At 35.2% G+C, this 27028-nt stretch overlaps 1 protein-coding gene across 1 annotated transcript in view; it reads right to left on the reverse strand.

Annotated features, from left to right (window-relative positions):
* Positions 1–7086: 7086 nt before the first annotated feature.
* Positions 7087–27028, reverse strand: part of LOC142504943 (uncharacterized) — an 84398-nt gene continuing 64456 nt past the window's right edge. Inside the window, exon 9 of the mRNA XM_075617782.1 lies at positions 7087–7308. Coding sequence (XP_075473897.1) covers positions 7087–7308 — 222 coding nt within the window. The remainder of the gene's footprint in view (positions 7309–27028) is intronic.

Below are 27028 nucleotides of genomic sequence, written 5' to 3' on the forward strand. Positions count from 1 at the left end.
GGTCAATCAAATGGCCACTGGAACGAGTCGAGACAGCAAGCAAAGCAAAGCACCCCTCACGCGCGCAAAGGTGCTCTCGGGTGTAACTTTTCTGATGTTGCTGGAATAATTCGAATTGTGGCTGGCCTAGGGCCCTTATCCATGGTTCAAATAATTCCTTGGGATGTTGGTAAGAGTCTCTGGTCGGTGGTTCACGCCCCAATGGTCGGTAGTCTCGAAAACAACACAAGATACGCGATGGTACAGCTGCTAGAAATTTACAGCAAGTTGTTGTGTCGGTTCGGAGGCTCGTTCGAGTTCTTGGTCGGCTTTTAGCCTATGGACTTGGACTGGACAGTGACCCATTGAGTTAGGAAGGTCATGTTTTTGGCCGTTCGTGATTCGGATCATTTTTGAGGTCGTACGAGAATTTACGGTTCGATGTGCCAAATTGACTCTCGAAAGAGCGTTTCTTGTTTTGGCCTCCATTTCACCGAGGTTTCGACCCTCATCATTTTAGGAGCATTAGTTCATAATTTTAAGTGTATTTTAATCATGACTATACGTCGGTTCAGTGTTGGTTCGGGTTGGTTCGGAGTCATGATTAAATACGAAGTCGTTAGACGTAATTGTCACATTTTCAAACTTAATTGCATAGTTTGGTCAAGTATAAGCTATTGCATATTTTTTTATGGCATATTTAGGTTGCAGCGAGCCTGGGAGCGATCCAATCCAGTTGGTAAAATATACAGGATATTTTCATTATGCAATTTAATTATATTACGTGCATGAAAATAGAAAATACTTATTTTGTGATTTATGCGATATTGCTTGTGGTCAATTCACTATTATGGGAGCATTATTTTATACGGTCGTCAGTGACCGATCAGTTCAGTTTGGTACCACCCGGTCGCCAGTGACCGGTCAGCTCAGTTCAGTTTGATACTCCCCGGTAGCTAGTTACCGATCAGTTCAGTTCAGTGCAGGGGCCACAGGCGTAGACCATAATCTCAACAGAAAATTTTTATCAGTTATTTCAGTACAGGGCTCCAAGGAGCAAACATTCTATTTACTATGACTTTCAGTTCAGTTATGCACGTATTATAATTGCTCAGTACAAGTTATTTTAAGCATGCCTCATGACATGATATTTTATCCATGCAAATTACATTTTCTCGTTACCTACGATATTTGCATGCTGAGTCTTTAGGCTCACTAGACTTGATTGTTGTAGGTACTGATGAGGCCAGGGCCGAGGGCGGGGACCAGTGAGCCAGCTTGGGTCAGCAGTAGTGGCACCCGAGGACCTCAGTTTCAGCACATGTCATTTTATGCTCAAACATTTTACCAGTCGTTGGACATTCTTTGAATTGTTATTTTTGGCAAACTTTATTTTCTTCCGCTGCTATATTTTTTTTAAACATTGAACTTGATTCATCAGTTGAATTTATGGATGAGGCACTCCATTTATTTTTAAAAGAAAATTTTTAATTCTCCGCAAATTTTCAAAGTAAGAATTTTCGGGCCTTTACAGTTGGTATCAGAGCGGTGGTTCTGTATAGGGTTACACTACTACTGACCACGAGAAGCTCACGAAGCCACGCCTTCGGTCTGTAAGTTTAACAGTTTAGCATTTTATTTAAAGCATGAATTATTTTGACAGCATGCTTCCATGAAATAATTTCGACCAGATTTTTTTTCAGCATTTCAGTGTTCATTTAAAATAAATTATGGAATTATGCATGTTAGTTACGTATGGGTTATGTTGGAACAGTATGCCCCCTTAGACGTCAAGTAGGACGCCCGAGAGGTAGTGGCGAGCACCGTCGCGAGGACGATGACGATCAGAGACAAGAGAGGCAGACACCTCCTCCACCTCCACCACCGCCCCACCTGACATGAGTGCCTAGATGCTAGCTGGGATGACACAGTTCTTCGCACAGTTTGCGGGGAACAATGCCGCAGCCGCAGCCGCAGCCAGGCCGACAGGGCCCGAGGCTGTTTATGAGAGGTTTATGAACATGCGCCCGAAGGAGGTTTCTGGGACGTCTGACCCCATGATTGCCGAGGGATGGATCAAATCCCTCGAGGTTATCTTCGAGTTCATAGAGCTGGGAGACGTAGACCGAGTCCGCTGTGCCACCTATCTTTTCACTGGAGACGCCCGCTTATGGTGGGAAGGAACGTCAGTAGCCCTGACCTTGGCTACACTTTCATGGACACGCTTCACGGAGGTTTTCTACTCCAAATATTTTGCTGAGGAAGTTCGCACCAGGTTGACCACTGAGTTCATGAGCCTGAGACAGGGAGACATGACGGTTACGGAGTTCAGCCGTAAGTTCGAGAGGGGCTGTCATTTTGTGCCCTTGATCGCGAATGATGCCAAAGCCAAGTTGATGCATTTCCTGGTGGGTCTACGACCGATCTTGCGCTGGGATGTTAGGGTGTCTGACCCTGCTACTTATGAGATTGCTGTCTCCAAGGCCCTAGCCGCAGAGCAGGATCTGCGGGATATCGAGAGGGATCGCCAGGGCAAGCGCCCAGTTCAGGTACCACACCGCCCTCCTCCTCATCAGCATCAGCAGCAGAACAAGAGGTCTTTTCATGGACCGCCTAGAAACAGAGGCCAGCAACAGCAGCAGCAGCGGGGACGCCCAGCCCCGAGGACTTATGAGCACCCAGTCTGCCCCAGGTGCTCACGCCGCCATCCTGGAGCATGTATGTCTGGCTCAGGAAAGTGTTTTAAGTGTGTCAGTCCAGACCACATGTTGCTGCAGTGCCCTCAGAGGAATCTGCCTACCCAAGGCAGAGTTTTTGCTCTCCATGCCGCGGAAACCAACCCGGAGACTATGTTGTTGACAGGTACCTTTAAGCTTTATGTTATTATTTGAATTTTCGTGTTTTGGGAATAGGGATTAAGATTGAACTTAGAACTGTGATAGGATTGCATGCTCTACTCAGTAGTAGTTTGGGGATTTAAGTTAAGAGAACTCTGGCCTTTGCATGTCTATAAGTTTGGTTCTTGTAGCTATCGGATTCAACTTAGAGTTCCGCCCTTTATTTCATTCAAAACTCACTGCCTAAAACACCTAGAAAGCTAGGACTCTTCCCTTGCAGCCGAAAACACCATACACACTCACTACAAGGCTGATCCACATGATTTCTGAAAGAAAAAAAGGAGTAGTAGATGTTTCAGTTGGTATCAGAGTCAGGTTCTTACAAATGGTTGTGCCACAACCAGTTCCAGAAGGCTCAGTCGTCTAGCCTCAAGTCTGTAAGTTTAAATACTTTAAATTATTATAATGATGATACCTGCATGTTTACATGATTTATATGTTTAAGTTTCATGTTTAATTGCTTTTTGAAGTTAATTGGTATTCATGTCTAAGTTGATTGATAAATGGTTTTTATAAACTAAATGGTTAGACGCTTAGAGTTAAATGCATGTTTGTTATGTTAGAATTTGGAATATACTCAGATATAATGTTTCTTAGACACGCACCTAGTACTGATAGGCAAGATGATTGCCAAGAGAATGTAGCACCTCCCAATGGGGATCCCGCTACTCGTGTACTGGAGGGTATGGCATATTTCTTTGAGCAGCAGGCTTAACAGGCTCCGAGGCCACAACATGATATGTATGATCAGTTTCGGAGGCTAGGTCCGAAGGAGTTTTCAGGCACCACCGACCCATTTGTTGCTGAGGGTTGGATTAGATTCCTTGAGGTGCATTTTCGTTATCTCAATATGGGAGATGCTGATCGTGTTAGGTGTGCCACGTATATGCTACGGGATGATGCTTCTCTTTGGTGGGAAGGAGCTGAACAAGGTGTCAGTCTAGCCACCCTCACTTGGGTGCAATTCAATAACATATTCTACGAGAAGTATTTTACTGCTGACGTCAGAAGACGCTTAAAGAGGGAGTTTACGAGTCTCCGTCAGGGAGACTGATCGAGCAAAACTTGCACTGTAAAATCTTTAGTAAAAATTAATAATGTTCAAGCTCGAAATAATCGCAAGTGCACGATGTCAAGTAATAATATAGTGTACGAGAGTACGAGTATCGTTCCTCTAGAGACTGTATTTCGTAATTTTTATTCTAAGTTATTAAAATCTTTAGCAACGATAATTTGGATGAACGTTTACTACTCTAATGTTTAAATAAAATCTCAATGAAATAGTTCAAGAATTAAATGATGAAATATATAAGCTAAAATGATTAATTAAAGTTCAATGAGAAATGAATTTGTTGGAAATCTAGGTTCACCTACCCCTTGTCATTTGCTTAATTCATTCGACAGTGATCTACACTTCCGACGGAATTTTCTATCCAATTGAACACGTCCTCTCGAGCTATGCCAAATTAATTCTACTCAGTGTAGTAATTAAATCTCTTTAATTATTTATCACAGGTGAATTGCATGTCGTTCTATGAAATCCCCTAGTTTTCGCCCTACCGGACTATGACTATAGATGTATATCCGACTTCATATTTTTATTTAAATTGTAAATCCACGGACTATGCTAATCATTCCTATCACAGGATATTCTCTCGAACTCACTCGCAATATAACATCGTTATTAAAGTTAGCTACACTTCAACAACGCGATAAAACAATAGATCAATCAAGAATAAATCAAAAGTCGCTATATGAATTAACTAAACTCGGTTTCGGGGTAGGATCCTCTTAAATCTCAACAAATAATTAAATTAGCTACTCGATGTCATGATTAAAATAAGAAAAACAATGTTGAAGAAATAGAAATTAAATTAGAAATACTATTCGTGACGGAAAATGCGAATAACGGTGCCCGAAAATCTTCAAATCTTCACTCCAAGCCTTGCTTCCAGTTTTTTCTCTCCTCCCAAGTTCCTTGGCTGCTGAATAATGAATGAAAAAACATCATAGGGTTAATTGTTGCAACCTACCTTCGTCAGACTCTCACGGAAGGCAAGAAATCATCTTTAAGAAATTTTTTCAAAATTCGTCCTGCTCGGACGGTAAGATTCTACCGCCCGAGCGCCGAGTCCTCTGTAATTCAGCATGTGAAGTGTGGCACTCGCGCTCGAACGGTAAGATCTTACCGTCCGAGCGCCGAGTCTTTTGCCCAAAAATCCATCTTTGCGCCATAGTGGTAAGATTCTACCGCTCGGGCGCCAGCCTTTCTGCGAATTTCTTGTGGCTTGCACATTTTTGTTTTGATTTCAGTTTTCCGACCATTTTACCTGCAAATTCATTACATACGAGTGAGACACGATCATATGCATATGGTAATTCTAAAATGAACAAAATATATATGAAATGCATGCATATACAATGCAAATACACACAAACTAATGCAATAAAACACATAAAAACAACATCTATCAACCCTCCCATACTAACATTTTGCTTGCCCTCAAGCAAAATAGGTCATAGACCACAACTAAGACACAAAATAAGACACCAAAAAAAAGTACTAAACCAATCAAATTGATGGCGAAACAGCAATTGGTGTCTCATGCCTCAGCGGGTTTTTGAACTACATTCAATTAGTCAAATCACAGCATCATTAACACCCCTTTCAAAGCACCAGATAGCATTTTTATTTGGACATAAAATTTTATTCGCAAATCATGTGAGTCACTAAATCAGCCATGCAACACAAGTTTATCTCTCCTGAGTTCTGTTTCTATTCGGGACCAACCAGTAAACACAAAGTGGTAGAATTTCATAGTTGTACAATGATATTTAGGGTGTAAATGTCTATAAGTGCTCAAGTGGTTCAAAAATACGGGGAGTACACCGATCATTTTCGTTATGTACTTGTTAGAATTTTCATCTAACATTCCTCAACGCCTTACATCTCCATCTTTTTAGCCTAGGAAAAGGATTTCATCTCTTTTTAGCTCCCCCACACCTTACATCCCAATATTTTTTTTAATAAGTGCATAATTTTCTCATATGTACTCCCTAGGCTCTGAATATAAGGTATGTTCATTTATTTGGCCTAGGGACGAATTTCCAGGTTCTATGCACGATTGGGAAGAAGGTTATTCCAGGTTTACCAAGGTTTTCTACTCGAGTTCATGCTACTGCTCAATCACTCCTTTCAACAGACATTCATTCAAGTTCTACTCGCATCACATGTTTTTCTACTTTCCCCCACATATTTTTAAACTTGACTGTCATTCACACAACCACCAAAACCCACTCTATGTGCTTATTAAAACTCACAGTTCATGTAAAGGGGTATTCATAACGAGTGACAAGACTAATAAACATATAATTTATTAAGCCCAAAATCATCATCGACTACCAGCCTACTTGTTTCACAATCAATTGACAACGCATGCGACCGACCCCTCATACCTAGTGTGTGCAATGGTTGTCAATCGACCGACCCCTCATACCTAGTGTGTGCAATGTCCCCATTGCACAAAAGACTGAAACACATAAACGAAACACAGATGCAGAACACAAAAACAAATGCAATGTAAACAACAGAATGCAACAATGATGATAACAAACTACACAATGCAACATAAAATAAAAACGAAAAAAAGGGAAACAGTGAACTCCCCTGATCGATGCTCGTCCTCGTCGTGCTCCGGCGGTGGTATCCTATGTGCATCCCCCAGTGACAAGGAAAAAAACTCAGCTAGCAGAATAACCAACATCTAATTAAAAAAAATCAACTAAATGAAAGGAAAAAATTAAAAAACGAGTAGGAAGGGAAAGAAATTAGTTCTCAATTTATAGTCGAGAGCTAGACTATAGGTTCCTCTCAGCTCTGACTGTTTTGGAATCGAGCAACTCCAATTTGTGGCTCCACATTGCCACCCAAATAATGCTTTAGTCGTTGAGCATTGACTGTGAATGGCTCATTTTTCCCATCTCGCAAAGTTATTGCTCACGAGGAGAACACTTTGGTAATCATGTAAGGGCCAGTCCACCTTGACTTGAGCTTGCCAGGAAATAAGTGCAACTTGGAGTTGTACAAGAGCACCGGTTTGCCTTATTTAAATTCCCTCGGTGTAATGCGCTTGTCAGGTGCTAGCTTTGTTCGCTTTAAGTACACGTACTTCAGGTGTGGAGGCAGTAGGTTGAGCTCACGTGTCGGTGATTACTCAATGCTTGACTTCTGAGGGATCAAGTCTCTTCGATCCCCCAAATCATCCAATTTCATCCTTAGTGGCTTCTTCCATGGATGATTGGCATTAAAGTATGTCACTATTTCAGATATTTCTTCATTTAGTTCATCCTTCTTCACTTCAGTGGTGAGAGTGGCTTCCAACACAAAATCTGTAGGAAATATAAACTTTCTCACTTTTACCAACATATAATCCTGGATGTTATTTTTCTCACTTTTCACCATCATATAATCCTTGAAATATTGCAGTCACGTTATTTTTCTCACTTTTCACCATCATATAATCGTGGATGGAAAAATCATCCTAATTTTAGTTGGAGGAATTATAATAATGCACAACCGTCACAACAATATTTTCAAAATAACCAAAATCATCAAGGTTATATTCCTTATGTTACACCTCCAAGAAAAAACTTTGAAGATGTAATTCATGCATTTATCCAAAAGCAAGAGTCTATCAATATTCAAAACAGTCAATCTATGAGTGATTTGAAAGAAACTCTTGCAAAATTTGCATCTGCACTTAATATTCATGAAAAAGAAAAATTTCCATCTCAACCTCAACCTAATCCTAAAAATCAAAATCAAGAATTAAAAAATGAAAAAATTGATCAAATAAAATCTGTTATTACCCTTAGAAGTGGTAAAATAGTTAATGATGTAATGAAAACAAGGATCATTTAAAATCAAAGAGTAAGGATGATAATCCTGATACTTTTGAGAATGATGATACCTTAAATTTTAAGAATAATATGGTGAAGGATAAATCATCTGAAATAGTAAATAAGTCAAATAAACCTCCACCATTTCCTCATGCATTAACAAATCATAAAAAACAAAAAAAATGATTCTGATATCTATGAAGTTTTTAAACAAGTGAAGATAAATATTCCATTATTAGATGCTATTAAAAAAGTACCTTCTTATGCAAAATTTTTAAAAGACTTATGTACTGTAAAGAGAAAATTGCATGTGAAGAAAAAGCATTCTTGGATGAACAAGTAAGTTCTATTCTTCAAAATAATTCTAGTTTAAAATATAAAGATCCTGGTTGTCCAACAATTTCATGTATTATTGGAGAAAATAAAATTAAAAAATCTTTGTTGGATTTGGGAGCAAGTGTGAATTTACTTCCTTATTCTGTTTATGAAAAACATAATTTAGGAGAATTAAAACCCACTTCTGTTACTCTCTTACTGGCGGATAGGTCAATCAAAATACCTAGAGGTATTGTAGAAGATGTGTTAGTTCAAGTTGATAAATTCATATATCCTGTAGATTTTATTGTTTTGGATACACAACCAACAGAAGTACATAATGAAATTCCAGTAATATTAGGACGACCATTTCTAGAACTTCAAATGCTTTAATTAATTGTCGAAATTGAATAATGAAATTATCTTTTGGAAATATGACTCTAGAACTTAATGTGTTCAATTTATGTAAACAACCAAGTATTAATGAAAATGAATATTATAATGAAATTGAACCAATTGTGGAAGAAAATATACAAGAAGAAAACTTAAATCAACAATCTGAAGTTTTTTCAATAGAAAGTTTTGAGTCTAAAAATAATTTTAAAGAAGATGATAATACAAAACTTGAATTAAAAGTTTTACCATTAGAATTGAAATATGTATTTCTTGGTGAAAATAAAACATTTCATGTTGTAATTTCTTCCACTCTTTTGCCAAATCAAGAAGAAGATTTGATTAAATTACTTAAAAAAATATAAAAATGCAATTGGATGGACTTTGAAAGATATAAAAGGTATGAATCCTTTAATTTGTATACATAAAATTCACTTGGAAGAAAATGCTAAAACATATTAATAACCACAAAGAAGGTTAAATCCACATACGAAGGAAGTTGTTAAGAATGAAGTATTAAAACTATTAAACGCTGGAATTATCTATCCAATTTCAGATAGTAAATGGGTAAGTCCAACACAAGTAGTATCTAAAAAGTCCGGCATCACTGTTATAAAAAATGAAAAGGGAGAGTTATTACAAGCTAGGATTCCATCTAGTTGGCGTATGTGTATTGATTATAGAAAATTAAATGATGCAACTAGAAAAGATCATTTCCCACTACCATTTTTAGATCAAATTCTAGAAAAAGTAGCAGGAAATTCTTATTACTGTTTTCTTGATGGGTATTCGAGGTATTATCAAATACCTATATCATTAGAAGATCAAGAAAAAACTACTTTTACTTGTCCTTTCGGAACTTTTGCATTTAAAAGAATGCCATTTGGTTTATGTAATGCTCCGGCTACTTTTCAAAGATGCATGTTAAGTATTTTCAGTGATATGATTGAAGAATATGTAGAAGTTTTTATGGATGATATAACTGTTTTTGGAAACTCATTTGAAAATTATCTTAAAAATCTAGAAGAAGTATTAAAATGATGTGAAGAAAAAAATCTTGTTTTAAATTGGGAAAAATGTCATTATATGGTTAAATCTGGGATTGTTTTAGGACATGTGATATCTGAAAAAGGAATTGAAGTTGATAAAGCCAAAGTTGATGTTATTGCTAATTTAACATCACCAAAAACGGTCAAAGAAGTTCGATCATTCTTGGGTCTTGCAGGATTTTATAGAAGGTTTATAAAAAATTTCAGCATAATATCCAAACCAATTTCAAATCTTTTAACAAAAGATACACAATTTGAATGGACTCAGAAATGTGAAAATGCTTTTAAAAAAATTATTAATCTTTTAGTTACATCACCTATTTTACAACCTCCAGATTGGTCTTTACCATTTGAATTAATATGTGATGCAAGTGATTATGCTATAGGAGCTGTGTTAGGACAAAGAAAAGAAGGAAAACCTTATGCAATCTATTATGCTAGTTGAACCTTAAATAGTGCCCAAATAAATTATTCAACTACTGAAAAAGAATTACTTTCAGTATTATTTGCATTAGATAAGTTTCGATCTTATTTAATTGGCTCTACTACTATTGTTTACACCGATCATTCTGCCATAAAATATTTATCAAATAAACAAGATGCTAAGCCAAGATTAATACGGTGGATTTTATTGTTACAAGATTTTGATATTATAATTAAAGATAAAAAAGGAAAAGAAAATATTGTAGCCGATCATTTATCTAGAATAATGACTGAATCATCTCATAATGAAATACCAATAAATGAAAATTTTTCAGATGATCAGTTGTTTTATGCTACTATTATGCCCTGGTTTGCTAACATTGTAAATTTTCTTGTGACAAATAAAATGCCTTCTCATTGAAATTCACAGGATAAGAATAAATTCTTGATAGAAGTTAAAAAATTTTATTTGGATGATCCATACTTATTTAAGTATTGTCCTGACCAAATTTTTCGACGATGCATACCCGACAATGAAGTAAGTAATGTTATTAAATTTTGTCATTCTGAAGCATGTGGAGGTCATTTTTCATCCAATAAAACAGCTTCAAAAATCTTACAATGTGGATTTTATTGGCCGTCTTTATTCAAAGATACGCATTTATTTTGCAAATCTTGTGAAAACTGTCAGAAGATGGGATCAATTTCAAAACGAAACATAATGCCTTTAAATCCAATCATAATTATTGAAATATTTGATAGTTGGGGGATAGATTTTATGGGTCCATTTCCATTATCTTTTGGATATAAGTACATTTTAGTCGTTGTTGATTATGTTTCAAAATGGATTGAAGCAATTGCATGTAGAACTAATGATCATAAAGTTGTTATAAAATTTTTAAAAGAAAATATTTTTAGCCGATTTGGAATACCTAGAGCAATAATTAGTGATGGGGGAAGTCATTTTATAAATAAATCATTTTCCTCTTTGTTAAAAAAATATGGCATTACACATAAAGTTTCTACCCCATATCATCCTCAAAGTAATGGTCAAGTTGAACTTGCAAATAGAGAAATAAAACAAATTTTAGAAAAAACAGTTAATAATCGAAAAGATTGGTCTTTAAGATTAACTGATGCATTATGGGCATATAGAACTGCATTTAAAACATCATTAGGGATGTCACCATATATGTTAGTTTTTGGTAAGCATTGTCATTTACCGGTTGAACTTGAACATAAAGCTTATTGGGCAATTAAAGCATTTAATATTAATTTAGATGATGCATCTAAATTAAGAAATTGCAAATAAATGAACTTGAAGAATTAAGAAATGATGCATATGAAAATTCAAAGATTTATAAAGATAAAACTAAAGCCTTTCATGATAAAAATATTATGAGAAAGTCATTTGAAATTGGACAAAAAGTTTTGCTTTATAATTCTCGTTTGCATTTATTTTCAGGTAAACTAAGATCGAGGTGGTCAGGACCATTTATAGTCAAATTTGTTTATCCTCATGGTGCTGTTGATATTGAAAATCCTAAAAATAATGACGTGTTTAAAGTTAATGGGCAAAGACTTAAGCCTTTTATAGAAAATGAAATTCTTAATAATGAGTTTATGCCTTTATATGATCCACAATAATTGTTAGATATTTTCATTTTGTTTTGCAGATTCTAGTTCATTTCCCGGTAAAGTGGCGGATAACGGTACTCCATGACTGTTTAAGTCGGTTTCTTCAGTTTTCCCAAAATAATTGAAATATATATAATAATAATAATATGGATGTGTGTATTATGAATATTCGTAAATATTTTGCTTGTTTACCTGATAATGCGTTGAAAAAAATTTATAAAGCTAGATATGAGCGGCTAAGGTTGATGATGTCATATGGCATACCGAATGTTGTCCGTTTGATAATTGAAGCAAAAGTCCGATTGGTTGGGGAAGCAAGTGAATTAATAATAAGACATATGCCAGGATTTGGTAAAAGCACATATGCCAAAAAGCGAAGAGCTAAACATATAGGTGGATGTCATAAATGTGCAAGGTGGACTTGTAAAGGAAAATGCAAAAATGTTGGAATGACATCAATGAATAGAGAAGATAAAATTTTATTCATTAAGAATGGTCTGAGTAAAGAGCCTTTGGATAATTTTCTAGAGGTTCTTGATATGCATTCTAGTGGGTACGTGCAAAATGAACTTCTTAAACTATGGTGGCAATTTCAACAGGAGGAATATCAATATGGACGGTGGAATCAGCCTTACAAAGATCCTACTATAGTAACGCATATCTATTTAGATAAGTAAATATATATACACAATTTCGTCTTGGGAATCTGACGTTAAAAGACTCTGTTTGCCAATTTATAAGAAAATTGGATGGGAAGCATATCCTCGACTCATAGAAGGCGTTGAAGCCGTTACTGAACGTAAAATCAGAGGAAGATGCGAGCCACAATCACAACTACGCTGTATATATTTGTTTTAATTTTTTCATTTTTATTTTCTTTTAATAATAATAATTTCCTGTTCAAATATTGACTTTTGGCATGTTACGCTTATAAATTCATATGCTGTGATCTAACAATTACAGAAAACATATTTCTCAACATGTCAACGTCCACGGTAAGTAAAATAAAAAAATATTTGTGTATTTTGTGGACCTAGTGCAGGAAAAGATTTAATTTATGAAGAAGTAGCAGAAAATCTTGGAATAACACTTGCTAAAAAAAAAGATTCATTTGGTATATGGTGGTGTTGAAGTTGGCCTCATGGGAAAAGTTGCAAAAGCTGCGCATGCAGGTGGAAGTGAAGTTTTAGGCATTATTCCGATTATCTTAGCCAATCTTGGAGGACCAACAATAGGAGAAGAAATGAAAGTGGACAACATGTATGAACGAATCACTCAAATGATTGAACATTCAGATGCTTTCATTGCTTTGCCAGGAGGTTTCGGTACTTTGGAAGAAATATTTCATACCGTTTGTTGGGCACAATTAAATATCCACAATAAGCCAATTGGTTTGTTAAATGTTAACAATTATTATGATAAACTGTTATCGTTTCTTGATGATGTTGTGGAACAGGGATTTATTTCATTAGCTTCGCGAAGGATGTTAGTTTCTGCTACATGTGAAGGTGAACTTATTGATTTACTGCAAGGATTTAGTCCTGAACCAAATCCATCCTTATCTCAACTTAATTGGCCAACATCCAAGAGTAGGAAAAGAAAATTCATGTGATGCTAAACTTGTGATTCAACGGTATGTTTTAATGTTTTTCTTTAAGGTATGAATAATTTCTTCTTCTCCTCTTAGTTTTTTTTATATAAAAAATTAAAATATATACTTATATATAGTAATAATAATAATAATTTTTATTTCAATGTCGAGTAAGGTGTCAGTAAAATGCACCTGAGACGCATTAGTTAATAATTATTGGAAAATCACAATACACTAGATTTTAATATTCATTATATTCAAAATACAGACTAAAAGAAAAATTAGTTTTTCATATGTACCAATTTATATATATATTTTGATCAATTAATATAAAATATATAATAGATGTGTTCATATATATATATATATATATTTATAATTGTATGTGTTTTCAAAAATAATAATTTCTAAAATTTTTATGAGAATATAGTTAAAAGATATGGTTTGTATGGTTGTTAACATGTATAATTGAAAGAATTCTTTGTAAAAGTATAATATATACTCCCACATCTTTTGTGAGTGAGTGGTGAGAAATGAGAAAACAATTAATAAACTTTTATTGATTATTAAAAAATGGTTAATTACAAGAATATAACTCCCCTAAAAAAAATTATTTATTGAAAAAAGAAAAAAAAAAGTAAATATATAACGGACTGCAAAACACTTTATTCATTGTAATTTTTTAGAATTGATTGATGTACTATCAATGTGTTCTAAAACATCAATATTGTGTTAAAAAAAAAAACAAACAAACAAAAAGATTTTTTGTGCTAGATAAGTTTCAAAGGTAGTCGGATGTATCCGTTATATAAATGTTTATATATATATATATATATATATATATATTTGGTAGAATGTTTGGATAAAAAAATTTTATGTTATTGTAAAATTTTGCAGTCACGTTATTTAAAAAAAAAAACAATAAGCTAAAAAAAAAAGAAAAAAAAGGGGGTGATTTTATTCTTTATAAATTTTCCTATTTTGTTTTCAATATTAGTTTAATTAATTGTCTACTTTAATACTTAGCCTTTTTCAATGAGAGTTAATATTCATTCCAACTCCATGAGTGAAAACTAGCTATTCCTTAAACATTTTGACCTGAAAGAATATATGGAGTTGAGGCTTTTACAATAATATTCCTGATATTACATGTTATGGTGGGTGGTGTGAATTATCTTTTTGACTATATTATTATAAAAAAATTTAGAAATTTTTTTAAAAAAATTATATATATATATTGTTATTTTATATATTATGTGAAAATAAAAATAATAATAAAAACACATCTAATTATATATTATTATATTAAATGAAAATATATATATATAAATCGGTATATAATTTTGTTTGTATTTGAATATATAAAAGGAATAAAGAATCTAGGTTGTGATTTTCCGATAAATTTTATTACTAAGGGACTAGTAATAAGATAGTGTGGGGGTGTGATGAAACTTAAAAATAATAATTTATTATATGTTAAAACCTGTATTTTAAAATTTAAGTTTCATTAAAATTATAAAATTATGTTATTTTAGTATTGTTTGTTTATATTTAATTGTCTTACTAAATATGTTTTATTTTCAGGTTTTCTATACGTTGGTAAAATAACGATAACTCAAGCTAAAAAATTCAAATTGAGGTAATTCAAACATGTTTGGAATCCTTGAAGAATTATCTACAACTTTGCAGAAGACATGAATTCCTAAAAAATTCACTAAGATGATCAAATTGTGCAAATATCAAAAGGAGGACAAATTTACTTTTACTATGACCAGCATATAGTAAAAATATCATAACTATTTCAATATTTAACCAAATGAGGTGAACCAAGTGGCCAAATTCATCTACAGACAATTCCCCACATGTTTGCCGTTTTGAGCAGAGTCAAATTCGGTGATTAAAGTCGTGGAACAAAGCATTGAAAGAAGGGACAGGGAATTGAACTTGGAGGAGACAAAGAATACTATTGCAACTACATGGCATTAATAAAAATTTTGACCATTTCTCTCATTTGGCCTATAAATAGAGGCCTTGTGCTAGCTTGAGAATCATTCTATCTCATTGTAAAATATAGTGTGAGTGTGTATCAAAGTTCTAAGTTCCAATATATTTTCTTTCATGTTCTCAACTATGAGTGATATTTTAGTGCTGATCAAAAGTAAGCTTATGGCAAGCTAAATCTATTATGTCAAGGTGAAGAGGATGCATTCTTGGTGAAGTAAGATTGTTTATATTTTGTATATTCTTTCTTTATTTCGTTTCATTTAGCTAACTTATTTTTATTGTAGGTATAAAAATGAATTATTTGTTGTTATCAATTTACATCAAATGCTTGATACCATTAAAGTGGTTATCTTGATTTGTTGTTTAATTTTGATACAATAAATATTTCATCACTTATTATATATATATATATATATATATATATATATATATATATTTATATAATAATATCATAATATTTCATTTAGACGATAGCGTGGCTCTGCCGGTTGTTCTAAATGAAATATTATGATTTAATACTAACATCTAACAATCTAACATTTACTTTATCGCAACTAACTTTTATTTCTCGCAACTAACTTTTACTCTCGTAACTAACTTTTACTTTATCGCAACTAAATTTTACTTTACCGCAACTAACTTATTAAATCAATATATTTCATTTAGGCAATAGCGTGGCTCTGCCGGTTGTTCTAAATGAAATAGAATGATTTAATTTAACATTTACTTTATGCAATTAATTATTTACATAGTCATAATTATAATTATAGGTACCATATATAAAATATCGGTTAATTTGTATTTTCTATAGTGGGAACTATATTATATTATGTGCGTGTTTAATTTTCTTGGAACCATTATTTATGGTGGTTTCTTTGATTTACTTTTATTTAAACAATATTACATAAACCAAGAATAAATCCTCAAGCCTTGACAAAGTTTATAATTTGTAAACTTAATTCTTGCATTTGGTAATCTATAAATTAATAAATTTAAACTCAAAATAACCTCTCTGTGGATCGATCTCGTACTTATGAATTATATTACTTGCAGACAACCTACACTTGGGTGAATTATTATTTAAGTAGTAGCAGTCGTTTTCCTCAACAGATTCCAACAGGCCGCAGCATCTATCATGGTACGGTTAGACGAAATTAACACATAGTAAAAAATTTGGACAACTAACCCAAGAGGAAACTCATGATGTGGGCATCGTCTTTGTAGCGCTCCCAAGCCTCGTAGAGTGACTCCTGCTCAAATTGAGCGAAGGTGGTTATGTCCGCTCGCAGCTTCATGGTCTTTAATGAAGGAAAGTATTTCAAGAGGAATGCCTTTGCCATATCTTCCCAAGTTGTGATTGAACCTACATGCAAACAATTCAACCAAGATTTAGCTTTGTCACGCAAAGAGAAAGGAAATAAACGCAATCTAACAGCATCATCAGACACTCCATTAAATTTAAAAGTGTCGAAAATTTCTAAGAAGTCGGCGATGTGAGTGTTTGGATCATCTAGCGCATTTTTCTCAAATTGGACAGTGTTCTGGATCATCTGAATTATGGCTAGTTTGATCTCAAATTGGTTCGCCCTGACGGTTGGTCGCACTATGCTTGGACGTGCTTCATCAAGCAAGGTTGTGCGTACTCCAACATGGGTATCCACCTTGGCTTCTCGACACGTGAGTCTTCATGATGTTCTTTCTCACATTCGTTTTTGTTCATCATATCTCTCAGCCTCTGTTGTTGTCTTCGTCTGCGTAGGTTTCTTTCAATCTCGAGATCGAATATCTCAAGTTCAGATTCAAGAGACTTTGGCATGCAACAAAAGAGATATAAGCAAAGAAATTGAAGGTGTCAACTCAAATAAAACAAAATAAAGAATGCTAAAGTAAATAACTGAAAATAAAATTGTGGATTAACAGTCCCCGACAACGGCGCAAAAAACTTGATCGAGCAAAACTTGCATTGTAAAATCCTTAGTAAAAATTAATAATGTTCAAGCTCAAAATAATCGCAAGTGCACGATGTCAAGTAATAATATAGTGTACGAGAGTACGAGTATCATTCCTCTAGAGACTGTATTTCACAATTTTTATTTCTAAGTTATTAAAATCTTTAGCAACGATAATTTTGATGAACGTTTACTAATCTAATGTTTAAATAAAAACTCAATGAAATAGTTTAAGAATTAAATGATGAAATATATAAGCTAGAATAGTTAATTAAATTTCAATGAGAAATGAATTTGTTGGGAATCTCGGTTCACCTATCCCTCGTCATTTACTTAATTCGTTCGACAATGATCTACGCTTCCGATAGAATTTCCTATCCAATTGAAAACGTCATCTCGAGCTATGACAAACTAATTCTACTAAGTGAAGTAATTAAACCTCTTTAATTATTTATCACAGGTGAATTACATGTCGTTCTATGAAATCCCCTAGCTTTCGCCCTACCAGACTATGACTATCGACGTGTATCTGACTTCATATCTCTATGTAAATTGGAAATCCACGTACTATGCTACTCGTTTCTATCACGGACTATTCTCTTGAACTCACTTGCAATATAAAATTGTTATTAAAGTTAGCTACACTTCAACAACGAGATAAAACAATAGTACAATAAAGAATAAATCAAAAGTCGATATATGAATTAACTAAACTCGGTTTCGGGGTAGGATCCCCTTAAATTACAACAAGTAATGTAAATTAGCTACTCGATGTCATGATTAAAATAATCAAAACAATGCTTAAGCAAAAGAAATTAAATTAGAAATACTAGTCGTGACGGAAAATGCGAATAACGGTGCCCGGAAATCTTCAAATATTCATTCCAAGCCTTGCTCCCAGTTTTTTCTCTCCTCCCAAGCTCCTTGGCTGCTGAATAATGAATGAAAAAACGTCCTAGGGTTACTTGTTGCAACCTCCCTTCATCAGCCTCTCACGAAAGGCAAGAAATCATCTTTAAGATTTTTTTCCAAAATTCGTCCCGCTGTGACGGTAAGATTCTACCGTCCGAGCGCCGAGTCTTCTGTAATTCAGCATGTGAAGTGTGGCACTCGCGCTCGAGTGATAAGATCTTACCGCCCGAGCATCGAGTCTTCTGCTCGAAAATCCATCTTCGAGCCCGAGCGGTAGAATCCTACCGCTCGGGCGCCAGCCTTTCTGCCAATGTCTTATGGCTTGCACATTTTTTTTCCGATTTCATTTTTCCAGCCATTTTACCTGCAAATTCATCTCGTACGAGTGAGACACCATCATATGCATATGCTAATTCTAAAATGAACAAAATGTATATGAAATGCACGCATATACAATACAAATACACACAAACTAATGTAATAAAACACGTAAAAACAACATCTATCAGATACATAACTGTGGCAGATTTCATTACGAAATTTGATAGAGGTTGCCACTTCATGCCCCTTATTGCTAGAGATGTTGCTGAGAAAGTGAGGCACTTCTTGAATGGCCTTCGACCTACTATATGTCGTGATGTGATGTTGATGCAACCGATGAATTATGCAGCTGCCACTGCTTGTGCATTCCAAGCTGAGCAATCCTTGAAGGATATTGATTTTGAGATGCAGCGCATAAGGCAGCAGCAATAACAGAACTCTCAGATAGTCAAAAGGCAATTTACGGGACTTCCCACAGCTCAGGGACAGCAAAATCCCCAAGGACAGTTGAAGAAACCCGGGGTAGCAGAAGCCATCACAGTTTGGAGCCCCAAAATCTGATGAGAAGCCACTTTGCAAAGAATGCAATCGCCCACACTTTGGCAAGTGCATGTGGAGAACTTACAAGTGCTTCATATGCAAGGAGGAAGGACATAAAGCCATTGACTGTCCAAATAAGAAAGGGACAACTGTTGGCAGAGCTTATGTCATGCATGCTGAGGAAGCAGAGGCAGAGCCAGACACGACTCTGATTACTAGTAACATAGTCGCTTAATGTTTTTACGCGGTTTTTATGGCATGTAATGATAGTGGAGTTGATTGTGATAATTAGGAACCTAGAGGAAAATAGGTTGCATGCTCTACTTTAGTTGGATTTAAGGGATGCCATTGAGAACTTTTAGAAATTCGGCATAAAGTATGTGCTTTAAGAATGTAAAGGACTGAATTGGATCAAATTAAGGATTTTAGGGCTTTCAAATGAAGGGAACGAAAATTATGGGGCACATATTGCATAAATAAAAATATATGGGCTAAAATGCAAAAAAAATCGAGAATTTAGGGTTAAATTGCTCAAGACCAAGAATTTCAGGGGTAAACCGTAATTCTTAAGAAGTCCAGGGACTGAAATTCAGATGACCGAAAATTCTAAGCTGAAAAACTGGAATTTTAAAAAATTCAGGGACTAAAGTACAAAGTTCAAAAATTTCAGGGACTGTTTTTTGAATTCTGGAAAAAACAAAGGTTGTTTCCGCAATTTCTGGAATTCTAGGGTCAAAACAATTAATTTCGAGAGTTTAGGGCTTTAATTGAGAAAATTCAAAATTTTTGAGGCAAGAAGCAATTTTTGAAAATTTAAAGGACCAAAGTGAATAATTTCAAAACTTTAAGGGGTTGAAATGCAATTTTGAAAATTAATTTGGCAAATCATGTATTTTTCGAGAATTATTAGGGTTAAGTGTGGTAATTTTCAAGAATTTTGGGTTATTAATGGTGGAAATTCTTTAAGTTTTCGACTCGATTGGATTTATTGATATATTTGTCGCAGGAAGGATATTTGTTTCAGGCGTACCTACCTATGCATTTTTAGATTCAAGAGCTACACATTCATTTATATCCTAGATGTTCGTCAAATGACTAAAGATTATACCTGAGGATTTGTAATTGGGCTTTAGAGTTTCTATTTTTTCTGGTGATCAAATGGTTGCTACGAATATTGTGAAGAATTTGGAGCTTCGTTTACAAAAGAATGTGGTTCAGGCAGATCTTATCATACTCCCAACGCCTGAATTCGACATTATTCTTGGTAGGGATTGGCTATCTTCGAATGGAGCTTCGATAGATTTTCGGTAGAAGTCAGTATCTATTCGACCGTCCAGTAGGAAATATTTTGTATTTGAGGCAGCAAGGAACAAGTAAATGCCGCAGATTATCTCCTGCATCTGTGCGAGGAAACTTATGAGACGAGGCTGCCAAGCTTTTCTAGCATATGTTATTTCAGCACCTGTTCCGGACAGTCAGAAGCTAGAGGATGTTGAGGTTGTCAAAGACTTTCCTGGTGTCTTTCTTGAGGATATTTTTGGCATTCCACCAGACCGAGAGGTGAAATTTTATATTGAGTTGATGCCGGGTGATATGCTAATTTATAAGGCACCCTATCGTCTAGCACCAGCTAATATGAAAGAGCTGAAAGATCAAATTCAAGAGTTGCTGGACAAGGGTTTTATTTGCCAGAGTTGTTCTCCGTGGGGCGCACCAGTATTATTTGTGAAGAATAAGGATGGTAGTATGCGACTCTGCGTTAATTATAGAGAGGTGAATATAGTCACCATAAAAAATAAGTATCCCCTAACTAGAATCGAGCACTTGTTTGATCAGTTGCAAGGAGCATCTATTTTCTCGAAGATAGATCTTCGTTCGGGATACCATTAGCTGAAGGTGAAGGAGTCCGATGTTCATGAGACTGCTTTTACGATTCGAAATGGGCACTACGAGTTTATGGTGATGCCATTAGGGTTGACCAATGTTCCAGCGATCTTCATGGATCTCATGAATCGTGTAATTCAGCAGTATCTGGATCAGCTTATCATAGTCTTCATAGATGATATTCTAATTTACTCGAAGAGCAGAGAAGAGGATAGTCAACACTTGAGAACGGGTCTACAAGTATTGCAAGATGGAAGGCTATCTGCTAAGTTCAGCAAGTGCGAGTTTTGGCTCGAGAGAGTGGCGTTCTTGGGCTACACTTGAAACGTCCACTAATTTTTCACTTTAAAATTGTAATGTCCCAAAAATTTGAAGGTCCACGTGAACCACATGCATGCACGTTATCAAATTTTTTATGTATTTTAACTGAATTATTTTAATTGCATAAATTGATTATGGTAGACATGTTTACATGCTTAAAATGTAGTTTTATATTAGAATGCATAAAACTATGTTTTAAAGGTTATACGAGACGCGATCAAGGAACGAAGACCAGGGGCCATATAAGGGAAAATATTTTATTAAATAATTATTTTTAATTGTTTATAGTGGGGTGTATTTTAAATGAAACTTTCGAAAATATGGTGTTTTGAGGTGTTTTTATACGCGAGTCGTATTTTAATCAGGTATTCGATTTCCGACTAAAATATGAACTTTTCAAGAACTCGGCTAATATTTTCACGAACTTCCCTAAAAAAAATATTTTAAATATTCACTAATAGGCTTAATGGGCCTATTATGCCATCTTAATGGGCCTAAGCTTGCACCATGTGTTTGAATTAAAATAAAAGCCAATAAAACCCTCCCTAAAACCCTACAAGACTCACGCCCCTCACCCTAAATTTCACTAGAACTCTCCTAGCATCCAAGGCGCACACATCACACGTGAAAGTTGAGAAGAAACCACGGTTTTGAAGGAAATTCAGCATAGGGTCTCCTCCACGTCGAAGTCCTCGTATCGCAAATCATTTTTCGTGCGTAATATACGCAAAGGCACGCCCTAATCTCTTGTTTCTCATCTATCACACCATATTACATGATTGATGTATGTTTGCATGGAAAATATGTTAGTCTTGTATTTATTTTCTTTTTGTGATCCAAAACTTATGTTAACTTTGCACAAAGGGGATGACATGGTAGGGGCTTCATAGGGGATGTATTCCACTAGATTTTAGAGTCCTTAAGGGCATGATCAAAGGTTGGACATGACCAGTTATCATAAGAAACGAAATTAAGAGTCCTAGTGGGTTGGGACTCTTCGGCTAGGGTTTTTCCTTTGTGAGCCACGGCTGTAGCTGCTGTTAGGTCATGGCTAGGAGTCCTGTAAGGGCTGTATGTTTGTCTTAGGGTGGCTGCACAAGGGGTGGTTCGAAGTGCTAGGAGATCGCTTGAGGGCAAGGGGGCGCGCTTGTGCATGTGTGATCGGGTTTGAAGGGCTGAGGCTTCTAGGTCCTTTAGGCTCGGTCCAATATGGTCCATAGGGATCCAGTAGGGTCCTAGGGTGTTAAACTAGGGGCTGGTCCAGTTACTTGAAGGCTAGGGTCAAAGCTTGCATGGCCATACAACCTAGGGTTTTCGAAAATAGGGCATTAGGGTTTTCGAAAATAGGGCATGGGTTCAGTAGATGGTATAGGCTGGTTCTAAGGTCTTGATGAGCTTAAATTGTGTTGAATATGGTTTATTTAGGTGTTATTAAGCTTTGGGGCAAATTTGGTAATGTTTGGGAAAGTTACGAGTCAATACGAGTCAAAACCGAGATGTAAGTCTAAGTTTAAAAATGAATCGAGGAATCTATCGAAAAACTAAGTTTTAAGCCCAATGAATATTTATGGGATTATTTTAAGGTTATATGTTAAGTTTGAAATGATTTGGAACGTTGTTTCGATATCAAAGGATAATTACGAAAAATTATGCTTCTAGGGTTAAAACGGTCATTTTACATCTAAAATTGTTAGACATCCTGGCAGTTCCCTGAATGCTGTAAAATATGTTAAAATGTTTATTTTAAATGTTTATGGAATTTTATGATGAAACATTAACGCTAAAAGACGTGTTGCATGCTTGGTTTAAAAGAAAAATGATTTATTTATATATGTACGAATTTTTATAAGTGATGAAAATTTGAAATGTTGGAGGAGGTGAAGAGATTGTGACTAATACGATGATATGATTGGAGATATCGTGAAGGAAAAAGACCCAGAGGGAGCCCGTTTACGGGAGAAGGCCTCAGATGGAGCCCGATGATCGTATTTTCCTTGACATGATATGATGATATGATAGGCCAAGGCTCAGTTGACGGGTGAGAGTGTCGCTGATGTCCCCATCGCCCAGTACTGTAATTACACGTAGATGGATCCATCGACCTTCAGCTGATACGAAAGTCACAATTAACGATCTGAACTCAATAAAAGGAAAATGTATACGTATATGATGAAAAAGGAAATGTTTATGATGAAAGGGAAAATGTTTAAGTTTATGCATGTTCATGAAAAGTATTTTATGTAAAAGTATTTTTACTATTGCATGTGATTGTATATATATTATTTGGTATCATGGTTAAGATTTGCTGAGTCAATAGACTCACTAGGTGTGATCGATGAAGGTGAGCATGATATTGATGTTGTTGAGGGACTTTATGGTTGATCTTGCTAAACTGAAGGTGCATACAGTCCGATGACCAGCGCTAGTTTTCCAAATTTAAATTAAGTTTATGATTTAAGTTTACGTTAAAGATTTTTATGATGCTTTTGAGTGGTTTGAGAGGATGTTAGAGTTAGTTTTATTTTGAAATATTGCTAAGTTAGGTTTTGTAAACGATTAACGATTTTATGTTTTGAATTATTTTCCTTTGGATTTTCAAATATAGTTGGTTGTTTTATTTTCAAAAGGGTGCAAAGGTATTTTAAATATATATATATATATATATATATATATATATATAAATGTATAGATTCAATCGGCTAAAATAAAAGAAAAAAATTTCTAGTACTTTTTAAAGAAAAAAGAGTAGTGGACGTTACAAAAATCCTACTAAATTTTTTCTTTCTTTCTTTTACAATTTAACATAGAATTCAAAAATCACGATTTCAACTCACTTAACATTTCCATAAATCAAAATAGTTTAACATTAAAATCTCAAATGCACAAAAATCTCTAAATCGTCAATATACAAAATTAAACTTCAACCTCTAACATGATCGTCCTAACTTCAAATAGAGCATAAAAATATCTAATAAATTCCTTAAAAAAATATTTAAATCTAATGCGAAAAATAAAGTCCCTCGAGATTGTACTGCCGGACTCGATCCACTCAAGCGTCAGAGCCTCCCTCAATATCATCATCACATGAAACATTCAAGTCTATTGAGTCTAATGACTCAGCATATTCTAAACAGGAGTGACAAATAATACATATACAAGCAAATGCATTAAATTCATATTTTTATTTAATATAAAATTGTAAGCATAAATAAATCGTAAATCGTAAAGCATTCAATCATATATATTTTGAGTGAAGTTTGATCCTTGAAAATGACTAGCCTTTATCCTCTGGTTGACTGATCTATCTTAGCTCACAATTGCGCAAGGGGACGAGCACTAGGCACCGACGTAAAATGAAAATACGATCGTTGGGCTCTCTCTGGAGCCTCCTCCCGTAAACAGGCTCCCTCCTGGGCCTTCTCCCTCACGATATTCTCAAAAATCATATATCATATCCTTTTTGTCACAGTCAATTCATATCCATCAAAATATTTTCTTTTCTTTTTAATCACAAAATATTATGTCCTTTTTACATTTGTAAAATAGCATTTTTAACAGTAAAAATTGCACAGTTTTACCATAAATAATAAAATCTCATATTTTCATCATAAAAATTATAAAATATCATTTAACATGCGTTATGATCTCTCGGGACGCTGGCAACTCATTTCGTACTACTCAGGTGTAAAATGACCGTTTTATCCCCAGACTTAATATTTCTCGATTTTGATTTTTTCTCACTTTTATTGACTCGAGACTATCTCAAATAATTATTTAAGAATTTTAATATTTTTATTTGACGTAAACTCGGGTTTTTGATAAATTCCGAATAAATCCCTACTTTATTATTTTCTTCCCAAATTTTACATATAAACTTTTTATTCCTAAAATACCCTCGTGAACCATGAATCGACCCCCCGTGGACCACGATTCGAACCCTTAGACATTAAGCTCGAAAATTTGAACCCTAGCTTATACGTTTATAGTCATGGCTCGATTTTGTCAAGCCACCACTGAACCATCATGGACCAGACCCTCACTCGAGCCTCCTGGACCCTTACTGACCTAGCCTAACCCAGCGCACCAGCCCCTAGCAACGAGACCAGCCCTTTGCGCACCTGGACCAAAGTCGCGCGAGTTCCCTCGTGCTACGATCGAGCCACCCTTGACCTAACCTTGACCCGACCCTCTTGGACTCTACCTGGACCACCCCTAGATCATCCCAACCAAGCCCCGAGCCGCCCCCTTCCTGCGATCGCGCCTAGCGTTCATGGGATGAGTCCTTGCACTTGAGGGCTCTTCCCTACCGGCTGTCCATGAGTCCTAGCCATGCTAGGACTCTTCCTAACATTGAACCACAGTCCAGCACGGCCCATGCCCAAGCCCTGGCCATGCCGCACGCGAGTCCCCCACCTAGCCAAAATCAAACACCGTGAAACCCATGTGGAAACCCTAGGTCTCCTCTTTCCTAGGCCAACTTGATTCCAGCCTTCATGAGGTCCCTTAACGACTCTTTTCCTATCCCTTAAACACATCCTATTACTAGCATGTCCTTGGAATTCATAAAGTTTATCAAACATATATAAATTCATCAAAACATTGAAAATAATCGTTCCATCGTTTATCGAATCGTGCATACATATTTTTCATTCAAAAATAAACAAAACAATCATAATATGGTTTGAATGATGCGTCAAAGGAATTTAGAAACGTGCATTTGCGTTTTAGAACGCTCGAATATGCAATCGTCGGCGTGGGGCGCAAAGAAGATCGAACGGACGACGAAGACTTGTTTTCTCCCTCTCCAATATTTCGAATTTTAGTGTGTGTAAAGTGTGTGATTTCGGCTACTATCTCAAAAAAAATACCTAGGAATCTTTTTTATAGATTTTAATTTACATGTTAATTGGCTTAAATTTTGGGCCTTTGAGTTTAGGTGCAATTGGGCCTACTAATCTTAGGTAAATTAAGCCCAATAATACATATTTAATTGAAAAATAAAAGTTTATAAAAATCAGTTTTCAAAAATAATAATTTTGATCTTTTAAAAATCCCACATATTCCAAAAACCGGTTTCCTGGATAAAATCGAGCTCGTCTCGTAGAATAATTTGAACTCTACCATTTTCAAAAAAATTTAATCATATTAATAGGCCTTGAAAATATCTATTGAAAAATATTTATTTTATCTTGGTCGTCCCAGGTCTCCTTTCCTCCGCCTATTATTGAATATTCGGATAATATCTTCAATTTTCATGAAATCATGACATCTAATCATTTAATCATGCAATCAGACCTTTAATCATATATTATACATCATGTAAGCATTTAAAATCAATTAAATAAAACAATTAAGCAATTTAGTTCATTTGCATGCATGTGATTTACGTAGGTTGGCTTTTGGACCTTACAACACTATTTCTAGAGATGGAGTTGAGGTCGATCCCAGCAAAGTCGAGGCAGTTAGAGAATGGCCGGTACCTAAGAACGTAACCGAGATCTGCAGTTTCTTGGGTCTAGCTGGCAACTAACGAAAGTTCATTCAAGGCTTTTCTACTATTGCAGTACCTTTGACCGCCTTGACGGAAAAAAATTTGAAGTTTATTTGTGGATCGGACTGCAAAGAGAGTTTCCAAAGGCTGAAGCAAGCTTTGACTTCAGCGTCAGTTCTATCGATTCCATCAGGGCAAGGAGAGTATGTTCTCTATTCAGACGCTTTGAAGCTCGGATTGGGATAAGTTGTTATGCAGAATGATCGAGTGACAGCTTATGCGTCTAGACAGTTGAAGGTTCATGAGAATAATTATACAACTCATGACCTTGAGCTTGCAGCAGTAGTATTTGCTCTGAAGTTCTGGAGACATTTCTTATATGGGGAGAAGTTCAAGATTTTCACTAATCATAAAGGCTTGAA

Source organism: Primulina tabacum, chromosome 10 (genome assembly GCF_025594145.1).
Source record: "Primulina tabacum isolate GXHZ01 chromosome 10, ASM2559414v2, whole genome shotgun sequence".
In the NCBI taxonomy this organism is placed as follows: Eukaryota; Viridiplantae; Streptophyta; class Magnoliopsida; order Lamiales; family Gesneriaceae; genus Primulina; species Primulina tabacum.